General features: G+C 35.7%; 2 protein-coding genes across 2 annotated transcripts; both read right to left on the bottom strand.

Annotated features, from left to right (window-relative positions):
* Positions 1-1,378: 1,378 nt before the first annotated feature.
* On the bottom strand, positions 1,379-6,668 carry LOC117370870 (deoxyribonuclease-1-like). The gene is made up of 10 exons (XM_033966415.2): positions 6,620-6,668; positions 6,091-6,185; positions 5,924-6,018; positions 4,780-4,866; positions 3,945-4,057; positions 3,751-3,863; positions 2,645-2,799; positions 2,473-2,569; positions 1,570-1,678; positions 1,379-1,494 (listed from the first exon to the last, which is right to left on the bottom strand). Exons 2-10 carry the CDS (start codon positions 6,169-6,171, stop codon positions 1,379-1,381), a joined length of 966 nt encoding a protein of 321 aa, XP_033822306.1. The 5' UTR covers positions 6,172-6,185; positions 6,620-6,668.
* A 972-nt stretch (positions 6,669-7,640) lies between these two features.
* sec13 (SEC13 homolog, nuclear pore and COPII coat complex component) lies at positions 7,641-12,694 on the bottom strand. Its single transcript, XM_033966265.2, has 9 exons — positions 12,578-12,694; positions 12,323-12,367; positions 11,901-12,016; positions 11,670-11,821; positions 11,430-11,563; positions 10,660-10,793; positions 10,450-10,570; positions 9,400-9,546; positions 7,641-9,001 (listed from the first exon to the last, which is right to left on the bottom strand). The coding sequence occupies exons 1-9, from the start codon at positions 12,578-12,580 to the stop codon at positions 8,891-8,893; spliced, it is 963 nt and encodes a 320-aa protein (XP_033822156.1). The 5' UTR covers positions 12,581-12,694; the 3' UTR covers positions 7,641-8,890.
* Between the last annotated feature and the right edge of the window lie 171 nt (positions 12,695-12,865).

Raw genomic sequence — 12,865 nt, 5'->3', positions numbered from 1 at the left:
AGAGGGTCAGGTGTCCTTCTCTTGGTTTTAAAGCAGGCGTGGGTGGAGTCAGGTCAAATGAAGCATGGTGTCAAATGAACGGGACATTATGGAGACTGTGGAGGTATTGTGTTGTGTGACAGGTGGGTGCACAGTCACAAAAATCTGGGAGGAAATTACTACAGAATTAGTCTTAATTAAAGAAAATTTTGAATTTTGAAAACAGCAATGAAAAACCCTGTACAAAAAATAAAAATAAAAATAAAAATTGATGCAAGAAGAAAGTGTTAGAAAGAGTTCATTCTTAGTTAATTCTGTAGAAAATTACTACAGAATTAACTAAGAAAATGTTGAATTTTGAAAACAGTAATGAAAAACGCTTTACAAAAAAAAAAAAAAATGATGCAAGAAGAAAGTGTTACAAAGAGTTATAACTGGACCTTAGTTCTGGCTGTGTAAACAAGTAACATGACAATATGATTGGTCAGCAGGGCCGGCCCAGCCTATAAGCAGACTGAGCAGCTGCTTAGGGCCCTGGAGCCACCAGAGGGCCCCCAAGAGCCCATACATTTATATTGAATATAATATAATATATCAAGTTTTATTAGACACAGGGCTTGTGTATTTACAGCAGCCTAAATGTCTCTCTAAAAATTGCATTTGTTTTATACCTATAGCAGCAAAATATCTACTGCTGCTACATTTGTTTTTGAGTCGGGCAGAGGTGAGGGCAGTGTCGTGTTTACACCAGTGCAAGGATCATTTATAATGTAAATTTAAGCCCACTGTCGCCAACTGGAAGAAATTAAAATCCACCAGAAATGAAGAAAAAATGTGCTAGAATAAAAAAAACTCTTGACCCTCCTTACATGTTTGTCTACTGTTCTTGTCACTATGGTAGTTGTGACATTCTGGATGTTTTCAGTCTGATGTTGATCGACTCATGGGTTTGCCCGCTGTGTAGAGGTCACATGTTTCTCCTCGTGTCTGGGTGTGTTTCATCTGGACACTGTGGTTTCCCCCCATCCACCCAAAACATACACAATAGATAAAATCCTTCAACTATGGTAGTCCTGAGCAACCCCAGCAACAACATCTGGAGGCATAAAACAACAATAATTTAAAGGTTTAGATAATAATTTTACATTTTATTCATTGTAATCCACATTGTGAACCCTATGTGTATGAGTCAAGGTTGGAATAGTTTGAATAACTGCAAGTAAGTATAAGTACAAATCGAGTGGGCGGGGACAGGAGATAGGTGAAAAGTAACATTTTCAGAGAATTCAAGTTTTAAACTCAAGAAATTGCAGGATTACTTAAACATACAGAAATGACTTATAATTCAAAAATATGAATAAAATTAAAGTTATATTAAGTGTTAATATCTGAAAACAATTTATCTCTTCTGGACACGTCTTCTCTTGGCCGGTGATTTGGACCCCTCAGTGGACCGTCCTCTCGTCTTTTTTGGACATTTCCTCTTAACTGGGGCAGATCGCTTCTTTCCAGTGTCTGTAAAAGTTTAAATTATGAACACTTGTGCAATGTTTAAAATGTGCCAGTTATCCATATGAACAAAATTCTCACATTGATGGTCACAAGATTTTGGTGTTCTTCTTTTCACAGGCACAGGGAGTTTTTTTGGACCAGTTTTGAGACTCACCTCCACGGGATAATGATCACTGATGCTGAGAGCCTGAACAAAGAACAAACAGAAGAATTACAGTTGTAGTTTTTGTCTATAAACATTCCATCTGGCCAGTTATGGATGATTATTCACTGTGAAAGTTGAAATAGCTTGTTAGCGTAACTACTTCCTGTCTAATTTTATCTCTGGGGATTTTGCAGTGTTATAAAATTAATAAATATTTAAAGATCAAGCAGTGGATAGGGAGCTGAAAGTGGATGTCATTGACAACAAGTTAAGCTGAATAAAATTAATACTTCTGTGTTTAGAAAGATGGATATTTGTGCCTCAATGCTAATGCTCATTTTGAGGCATAATAAATATTAAAACAGCAACACAAACAGAAGCAGTTTACACATATAAGTAACTGGATAGTGTTTATTTTTAGTTAATTTAAATTTGAATAGGTTGCTTATTTTATGTATGTAAAAAAAGTGAGTTAGATAGAGTGCTTCTTTGCACAGAGCATGGAAGTATAATACCTGTACTGTGTAGCAGAGAGCCTACAGCAGCGGTGTCCAAACTATGGCCCGGGGGCCAAATGCGGCCCTCAGACCAATTGTTTTTGGCCCTAAAACCTACAGGTGAACTGGCCCAATTGATCATAATCAGTACTTTTTACATATCATGGCATTAAACCTACAGTATCTAGCCTGCTTGTATTCAATTGTTTTCATCTACAAAAATACCTTGTAAAAAATGTATTCTTATTGTGAATGAGAGCGCCTCTCCACAGATCTGATTTGTAACTTGCTTTTCTTGTTAAGAGATAATGGACCATCCACCAATAGCGTTTGACTTACTGTGTCATCATCTAGTTTGAACTCCTTTTGGAAGTTAAATGTTTTGGCTGAACCAGGTACAACAGCGTGTAGCATCTTCTCTCCATACACCACAATCCTGCATGGGAGTCACACACTGTTATAACACATGCAGAGGGGTATCCATTTTAAAGTACACACGTATATGAACCACCTGTCGTAAGTGTTGTCGTTATAGTTACTGCTTGTAGTGTCGACGTCATCTTGGATCAGCCAATGGTACGTCTCGGAGCGGATTCTGATGGTTTCAAGTTTCCTTTTGGAGAGATAACGTCCATCTGCATTAAAGTCGCCTAAAATCACTATGTTCTGGAAAAAAAGATTAATAAGAAAGTTAACACAAATTACATGTGAATAGTATGAATTATGATTGTCCGCATGCTTTAATTAAGAACTGGAACGCAAACCCTATAGTATACTTTTTATATGTCAATACACTGAATAAAATATATATTAAAGTGATACTATTTAACTTGTTGGTCCATCACCTACTTGTCACCATGGTGATGCAATCCCATGGCAATAAAATTATCTATATCTATGGAGACAAGCACCAGACCAAGTTAGATCTGTGGAGAGCTCAGGTGACACAGTAAGAATGCATGTTTTTCAAGGTAAAAAAACCCAACAAAAACATCTGTAATTGGACAAATTTGATGCTATACTGGAGGACATGATTTCAGGGGAAGTTACATCAAAGTAGTGGGCTCTTTCATCAGAAAAGTTACATAGCACATGGCAAGGTGCTGCAGGTGAATAGAAAAATCTTAGATAAATAAAGATAATAAAGAGATATATTTTTGTATTTTCTTTTGTCGTTTTACTTAAATGCAAGTAAGAAAAAAATATGCATTTTGTGTGTAAAATTGCCAAAATGTACCATTTATTTAGGACATATAGATTGAAAAATGGAAAAATACCATGTTTAAATGTCACACTTAATTTTGTTGATATATAGCACAAAAGATGTAAAGAGGGGATTTTTGATATCTTATTTAGTATTTTAGTAAATTGGATTTGATTAGAAATTGGCCTAAAAATTTGAATTTCATCTAGTTTTTTTTTGTTTTTGTTTTTTATTTTGCCTGTAATGTCGTCCCTTTAAATTGTACTTGAATTTTGACCAGATCAAATCACACTAGTTCAGTTGGTAGAGTGTCTGATCTCAAAGTTGGTGGTTCAAATCCCACTATTGATTTTTTATGTAACAAATAAGTAGTATAGCTATTCCTAATTAATTCATATATTTTATTAACTCACATTGCTACCCCACGTATCTCTAATGACTTGAACCACATCGTGCAGCTCATCCAGCTCCTTCAGGGAATCCTCTGGTTTTGTGTGGACTGGGATCAGAACTAGGTCTTTTACAACTGTCCCGAACAAAAATAATAATAAAAACTCAAACTTACCAAATAAAGGGAGAGGATTAACAACTAGAAAAGTCCACAGACCTGTTGTTGGGCAGGTGAAGCGCAGGACAAATGGTTCTCGGGCAAAAGCATCTTTATCTCCGATCTGGTTGTCCTCGTACTGGTAACAGGCCCTCAGAGACACCTCATCCTTTCTGAGACACACGAAAGAAGCTCATTAATCAAATCGTGTTTTATTTCTATTGCCGATTATGTTGAACTTACAATTTCCATCAATTTGCATTTACACTTAATAATATAACAATAAAAATAGTAATAATAATAAAACATGGTAAAAGGTCACATTTTTATATCGCGTTTTTGCACCTTCAAGACACTCAAAGCACTTTACATCAAGAAACCACTCACCCACTCACACTCACATTCATACACCAGTGTACACAGACACTGGGGGCGAGGTGGGTTAAGTGTCTTGCCCATGGACACAACACCAGTATTCATTTGTGGGAGCTGGAATTACACCGCCAACCTCTGAATCAGTGGATCTGACCGCTTTGTCAATTATGTTTATGTCGATAGTGGGATTTGAACTTGCAACCTTCAGATTAGTGGACAAACACTACCAACTGCTGCTGTCATCTCATACTTAACACTTATATTGTGATTGTCATGATATTTAAAGACACTTCACACAATTCAAGACAGACAAAACACAAATGAAAGAAACAGACAAAAAGGAGATGCAGTTATTTGAAGCCAGTTTTGAATAGGTGAGTTTTCAGGGCTGTTTTGAAGATGGTGAGTGTGGATGAGTCTCTGATGTGTTTGGGCAGGGAGTTCCAGAGGGTGGGGGGAGCAGCAGAGAAGGCCCTGATCTTATGTTTATTGTAGGTCTATTGTAGTAATGATTATTTACCTGTAGAAGCAGACAAACTGCTCCTTGTAGCTGTCTCGTCCCAAAGGGCAACTGGACACCATCAAATATGGACGCTTTTTGTTAGCGCTAGAAGAACAACATACACAATCAGCAACATGTCCAGTCCTCAAACTTTTCAAAATGATCTATTCTTGAAATAATTTTACATCTGGACTGAGAAATTATAATTTATACCAGAGTTATACTTCAGGGAGCATCAGTGTGGCATCGAGAAGGCCATAGTGTTTATTTAGAGGTACATTTGTTTGTAGTATAAATATGTGTAGCTCTCAGCATAAATAAAGCAGGTAGTACTTTTCCATTATTAAAAAAGACAAGACAGAAAAGGGCACTCGAGGGTCAAGGGGCAAAAAGGGCACATGCCTGCTGTTTTTACCCTACACGCCTTGTTATGGGTCAATTGCCCTGATGTTATGGGTCATATACACCCTATTGTTTCATCATGGCCTCTCCCTTACCTGATTAGTGTTTATTAGTGTTTGATTAGCCTCATTTATTATTTTATTACTTATTATTTATTTTATTAGTGCTCCACTGGCCTCATTTCTCATCTGACTACAGATAGAGACTTTTTCTAGATAAAAGGGAGGGACTGTACCTTAAGCACCACTGATAGTTGATGACTGTCTTTGAAATCTTTTTTGCCTTGGCCCATTGCAGGACGAATGAGGGATTAGACCAACTCATGTCCAGTCATTGTTTAAATGAGTTATTTTTACTTTTTTACTGAAACACATCTACAATACATTTACAATACAAATATAGGTTTAAAAGAATGTTATCCGCCTTATATTAACGAGGTAGGTGTAAAAATAGCACTGTGATGATACACTGATCTATCTATCTATCTATCTATCTATCTATCTATCTATCTATCTATATCTATATCTATATCTATATCTATATCTATATATATATATATATATATATATATATATATATATATATATATAAAAAACTACTACATTATACAGTGTCTGTATATTATTACTTATATTATGGAAATAACCTGGGCAAATAAGTAGCCATAACTTCACCACGCATCAAGTGATATACACGCAGTCTAATTGTAATGTTCCATCATTGCCTTATCCTTTAGAACTACGTGATGCGATCCACTCACCTGAGGCTGTTCAGCTTCTCCAGTAACATCTGCATGGCCTTTCCACTTTTATCCATCACCTCCAGAACCACCACCACACTGTACCGACTCAGGATCTACAAGACATTTTAAGTAAATGTCAAATGAACAAAAACAAAAAAAGACAAAAACAAAAACTCAGCCAGTACCTTGGTGAGATACTTCACCACTGTATTGTTTGTGACTTTCTTGATTCCCAGGTTTTTACCATTGAAGGCTGCAATTTTCATTTTGACCAATTTATCTAGAAACAAAATGTTTGAAATTTTAAAAAGGAAAAACATTTTATACAGTGCATTTCTTGTATTATGCTTAGTCCTACATCCCTTTAATGTACATGAAGTGCCTTTAACACAGTTTCCTAAATGACAAAAATAAATCATACATTCTACACAAATTAAAGTTTGTCTGTTAGCAAGCAGTGTGTCATAAATGTTACTTCTAATACTAAAAACAATGGGTATTTGGTGTTTAATAATTTGCATGGGCATGTGTACTCCCTACAGCACCCAAGATGTAAATTGTCAAAAAACATGAAAAACAACATAACAAGCTATACAAGTATTATGGTATATAGTCCAGGATTATGACTACGTTACATATGCACATTGAGGCAAACAATGCTTCAATAATTATAAAGGAAAATGTCTAACCAAGAATATTCCCACGATTACTCACCTAAAACTGTTTAAAAACTCAAAGCCAAAACCAAAAATGAGCAGAGAAGTCAAACCCGGCTTGTATGAAGACCACAAAGAGGAAGTGTCTGCTAACTCATCATCGACCCCAGCACTATATCAGCTTCCTGAGAACTCTCACACACACACACAGCTTATGTAAATACCGGTAGCTATGTAAGGGTTTAGCTTAGACATGAGAACTTTTAACAGTTTACGCCCTTTTAACAAATGCTAAAGTTTGTGAAGCAGCGCGTTTGTGGATAATACCTTCTTACTGTGCAAAATGATAACATTGTGCTATAAACAACAAACTTTAATAATATTTTGTTGCCCAAAAAGTGCCTTGAAAAATAGATATTCTTACTATGAGTGCAGGCAAGCCTCTCCACAGATCTGACCTGTAATTTGGCCTGGTAACGTTACCTCTTTTACTGCATGAAAAAGAGATACGTTTTAATTTTACTTCACTACATTTGATGGCAGGTATCTGTACTTTCTACTCCACTACATTTTTGAACAGAACTGAAAATGAAACGTTTTTGTTAGGTTGAGTTTTTTTTTTTTTTTACCTTCATAATTTGAGCAAATAAAAACATAGAAATTAATTAAAAAACAACAACTATAGATTCATTTGTTTCTGTTGAACAGAAATAGAAAAAAAAGAAATTCACACATCTTTAAAATCAATACATTTGAAGCTTCATTAGATCTCAAAATCTGCATGAAATACTTTTACTTTTTACTCTTATTAAAGTACATTTTTAACAGGTACTTTAATAGTTAAACTTCAGTAGATTTTATACTTTTACTTGATTTTTTTTTTTGCTTTGGTATCTGCACCTTTACTGAAGTAACAGAATTAACTACTGCAATTAACTAATTGTTGCAGCCTTCCACTTACACATTTCTGTTCTGCTTTCTACTATACTAGAATAAACACTGGATTGCCATGATAATATTGTAATATTTGTATATTGTCATATGAAAAGTTAAACAAGATATTCTTTGATGACATGCTAAATTGTACATTATGTATTTATTTAATTACAAACATATATGAAAAACATCCCAGGTTTGATTTTACATTTGAAAACACAGGATTCCTCACTCTTCTTCACTTTTCCATCAAGAGCACATTTACACATTTATAGTTGACATAATATTGAGTTGTGTCACCATCTTTTTTCCTATTTTAGAGTAATTTTGGAGTGAATAGAAACCAAGGACTAAAATCTGCAAATGATAAATAGCATTTGTGGGAGGAATGTTTTGTAAGAAAACAATTATGGTTGAGGTGGAGATGGCAAAATCTTACAAATACAAGCACATTTCAACTGAATGAATACTGTATTGTGGAAAAAATGTAAACATATTTCTGCAAATTATTTAAAGATTTTCCAAAGTATTTCAATTCTTCTTCTAATGCTTTACAGTAGGTCACACACTTAATTTCAAGCCAGTTAGTGTAAATGTTTTTAACTTGTTCTATACTATTGCTTGCAGTCAATGGTGCACTATGGAACGTTTCTGGCACCTTGGTCTGCCACCTTGTCTGCATTTAGATGTTATCACTTTGCCTAAAATGTTCCACAGTATATCATTAAACTTATCACCATGGAAATAAGCAGGTGACACCAGCAGAACATGTTATAGGTCAGATCTGTGGAGAGACGACCGCACTCACGGTAAGATTGTATAGTTTTCAATGTATTTTTGTTACATGGTGAGCCTTTAACTGCAATCAATACACTAACAACAAAAGCCCTTTACTTTAATAATTGTGCAATTTACACTTTTCTAGTGAAGGGTCCTCACCTTCTTGTTCCCCAGTATGGCATTACACTTATCTGTGTCGATGGAGAAAAGTAAGAGATGCCACCAGGCCAAGTTAGGTCTGGTCATATCTGTGGAGAGGCAACCTCGCTCACAGTTGCAATGCATGTAATTTTAAGCAATAAAAATAAATTTAATAAATATATGATAGATAACAGTAACACCACACGGCTAAGAAAAGCAATAACATCTCAATTGAAACAAGAAGGTAATGGCCCCCCACCATAAAGTTGCATAGTGTGCCTTTAATCTACAGAAAGATTCCACAATATTGTATTTATTGATATGTGCATGTATATGGAGTACATCTGCTAAAACCATTTCGAAGTAATATTTGTTTTCAAAAGATAATCAGCCTTTTCTCTTTCGTTTCATTTTGGGAGTCCCAGAGTTCGATTCAGAACAAGTAAATTGTCGCTCCTTAGGTAATCTAGTGTCACTGTTCGTTCTGCTGTGTGTCTGTGATGGTGGATACGGCTCCTTGGCCTTTGCTGACGTCGCTTATACAGGCCCACTGACCGTCCATGGACTCCTTCCACAATGTCACCTTCATAAAACAAACACATAATTAGATCCAAAATATAATAACAGTAGGGAAAAGCTCATGCAGTGGTTTCCAAACAAACAGAGATATTGCCACTGGCCACGGGCCACTGAAATGGTTACACAGGCTGTGTTCACACTTGGACTAGAACAGCACCAAACCAAATCTACATAAGGATTAGTCTGAACCATGTACATACTTTTTTTGTACATTGAATACATACAATAATTGCAAATGTCTTGTGGCAATTGAACAATAGAGTGAGAGCTCCACTTTGTAGACACATAATAGATTGTATGTATCTCTCTAATATTTTACTAAAATCTCTCTAATCTAATCTAATTTAATCTCTAATATTTTACTAAAATACCTGGATCATTACATTCCTATTGCTGTGTTACCTTATTATCTCCTCCAGACACAGCCAGGATGTTCCCGGTGATGGACCAGCTCACATGCCACACAACATCATTGAACTTGTGCAGCAGTTTGGCTGACCACGTGTTTCCAGCTGGGTCATCACATGTCCAGATGAACACACGCCCATCCTGGTGGGGAAAAAAAAAAAAAAAGTTTAGTAAACACATTTCAAAAGGCACCAACCTTATTTTAGTAGGTTTATGCAAGATTGAGATCTTATTCAAATGCATTCTCATCTGAAGCCACAAAAAGGTTAGTATTTTGTCAAGGTATGCAATTGGAACAAGCCGTGAAGTAATAATGGGTTATAGTTGTGATAGTACTAGTCGAAATTGTACAGTTTTGGTGGTAGCATTCGTCAGTTTCTGCCATGTTCCACATCTCAATCCAACATCTTCTGTGTTAGCAGAAAATTATACATTATTTTGATTTTTTTTTAAAACAAACAAAAATCAACACATCAACATTTGCACATCAACTGTGTCCTCCCACTTTCTGAATATATCGTAAGGAATCATCTTTAGTGATTTGTATGCCAGATAGAATTTGTTCATTTTTTATTCCTTCCTATTATCCAATTTACATTTTTTTGTTGACGCTTTACAAAGTAAGAATTTATAAGACCCTTGATTTATTAATTGCATCCAATTTCTTCCCAGTGCTGTGATGATTTTATTATTTAAGCGACATGAACAAACATCACCATATATACTGGTACATGTAAATTCATCATATTCAATGACCTTACCATTCTCATTGATAAGGTAATTTGCAAAAAATATTGCCATTTTCTAAAAAAAAGAAGAAAGGCTTTCTATCGATCACAATATTCAAATTTAACCATATAATTTCATCTCTTTTTTCTAATCCAAATCTAAACATTTTGCCTCCATCTGGTGGCCAAATACAGGATATGATAACAGCGTAATGACAAAATATACCGAACACTAAATCTGTTATAGCACTGTATAGCAACCTTCAAAAGCATATAATAAAAGGTCACTGCAGAAATATTTAGTAATGTAATCAACCTGAGAGCAGCTGGCGATGGTGCTGGTGGGCAGTCCAATAGAAGGAGCCCAGCCAACATCTCTGACCCAATCACTGTGGGCTTCCAGCTTCTGATCCTCCTTCCACTGACCTTCCTCTTCCCTAAAAGTGGTATTGCACAAATAAATACCATATGCTTTCAATTTATGTATACATCTTGAATTTTAGGAGAGCCAAAAATTAGCACTTACTTCCAAAGTTTGACAAGATTGTCACAGCCACCGGAGACAAAACGTTTGACATAGTTTGGCTTCTGTCCTGTAGGTTGGTCAATTAGGCTGCCAGGGACAACAGCAGGGGCCCAGCTCACAGCATTGCAACCAATCTGGAAGAAACCAAATAAATACTAAAAATTTAGAAAAAAATTACAATGTAACTGAATGGCTATAAATGTATAATCTATAATATGAAGAACATTAGAATGAAAATGTACCATTAATAACAACTGCTATTCAACAGGATTAATAATGCCATATTTACTTGGTATCTAGGAAATTTGATCTATCTAAAAAGGTGCACTCACTTTTCACTTTTCTGATGCCGGGTTCCTGCTTGTGGCCAATTGGGATGGTATTGCATGGTCTAAACTATTCTACAGTTTGGCATTAAATCTATAGTCATTTATCAGCTGGGATCATTAGAACAAGTAACAGGTAACAGTAACAAGCAACCCCATGCACAGCAAGATTGCATGTTTTCAAGGTATGCATTTAGTAATAAAAACACAGTCAATTACATTACTACATTATAGGAAGGCAACATCTCCATGGAAACAAATGGCAGACCGTTCATCAGAAAAGTTACATTATACAACTTTAAAATTATTTACAAAATTCAAATCCATACTTTTTGACAATGCTGTCCTTAAAATAAATAGGAACTCTTGGTGATATTTAGAGTTTATATTTTTGTCTATTCTATGACTGTTTTACAAGTGCATTTCTTGTATATAATAGCTTACTGTGTGTGCATTGGGAATCTTCTTTATGTCCCACTGCTGATCACCCGTAAATGTGAGAAGGGAAATGGCTCCATCCGAACTGCCGCAGGCCAAGATTAAACCAAATTCATAGGGACCCCAGCAGACTGAGTTTACTGCAGAAACAAAACAATGACAAATGTTATGAAGTTATTAATGGTATTCTGTAGTTATAATTTTAGAAATTGTAATGCTTTGAAACTGGCAAACAAAGCTACCAACCTGATGACTCATGCCCTGTGTACTCATACATCTTGTCCCATGTACCATTCTCCTCTTTCCAAATAATAACTTTTCGGTCATAGGAGCAAGACGCTAAGACGTTGCCAAACATTGGATGAGCCCACGCTACCTGCCACACTGGACCCTCATGGCTGCAAAAAAGAGAGAAATACATGAGATGAGCAAAGATTAATACATCAAGATATATAAACAACAATCAGGGCTATTTACCCTCTAAGATCTGCTACCAAGATCTGTCCTCCATTTCTAACGTCAAAAATCTTTACTGTTCGATCAGAGGAGCAAGTGGCCAGCCGGGTTCCATAATAATCCATTTGGGCATCATGCTGCAACAAACACAGTGATCATTGCAAGCAGGAAGTTGAGTAAGTAAACACTTCAAATCTGTACATACTGAGAGGGGACCCTTTTCAAATGAACAAGTGAAATTTGACTGTATGATTTACGTATAAACAAAACAAAACAAACACCAAGTTGTTGTTGATTTTAGGATGAATAAAAGTCAGAAAAGATATTAATGAATGCAAACGATAATTAATTTTCACTCATTTGAAATCAAAAGAACATAAGTCCCTGCTATGTATGCTAAAGTTTGCAATGGCTATGGTGGCTATCAAAACATTCAAACTTACGATCATATCTTCGTGGGACGTGTCCACTGTGTTAATTACGGAAACCTGAAAGCACAAATAAACACACACATAAATAGGATATGTGATAAATAAAATCTAGAATACAAACTGACATATTCTCGTTGTGCACTGTGGTCTGGGCGCTAATGCTAACAACTTGTACTGCCAACGTCAGCATCAAAGCAGAAACAGCCACTAAAGTCAAGTCTACAACGTTATGTAGATGATTCGATATATGATTAAAAAAAAACATACCATAGCTGAAATATGTTAAAAGTCCACGTAGGGCAACTCGACCTATTTTAATGAATGAATAACTGAGATCTTCGCAAATTCCGACGTGGCATCAAGCAAAGCCGCTACCCAGTGCGTCCGCCCGTGGCTTTCTTCCGAGTGGAAATGAGGCAAGGCGAGGAGAAGGTTCCTCATGTCTTCAGCGAAAAAACGACGTAGAAAAATGTCTGTATTTCTGTTTTAGTATTGAATATTTTTGGTTTAGTATAATGTAAACAGCGTTTAATTATTTAAAATAATGAATAGGAA

Source organism: Periophthalmus magnuspinnatus, chromosome 5 (assembly GCF_009829125.3).
Source record: "Periophthalmus magnuspinnatus isolate fPerMag1 chromosome 5, fPerMag1.2.pri, whole genome shotgun sequence".
Classification (NCBI taxonomy): Eukaryota; Metazoa; Chordata; class Actinopteri; order Gobiiformes; family Gobiidae; genus Periophthalmus; species Periophthalmus magnuspinnatus.
The sequence above is the reverse complement of the archived record's forward strand: the minus strand, read 5'-3'. Positions and strand labels throughout refer to the sequence as shown.

Coding starts and splice junctions, on each gene's coding strand:
- LOC117370870 (XM_033966415.2), bottom strand. CDS start 6,171: ATGAAAATTGCAGCCTTCAATGGTAAAAACCTGGGAATCAAGAAAGTC. Junction 6,019..6,090: donor TGGTGAAGTATCTCACCAAG/GTACTGGCTGAG, acceptor AATGTCTTGTAG/ATCCTGAGTCGGTACAGTGT. Junction 1,495..1,569: donor AAAATCTTGTGACCATCAAT/GTGAGAATTTTG, acceptor AAACTTTTACAG/ACACTGGAAAGAAGCGATCT.
- sec13 (XM_033966265.2), bottom strand. Junction 11,564..11,669: donor CACAGGGCATGAGTCATCAG/GTTGGTAGCTTT, acceptor TTGTTTCTGCAG/TAAACTCAGTCTGCTGGGGT. Junction 9,547..10,449: donor CCATCGCCAGCTGCTCTCAG/GTTGATTACATT, acceptor TTTCCCCACCAG/GATGGGCGTGTGTTCATCTG.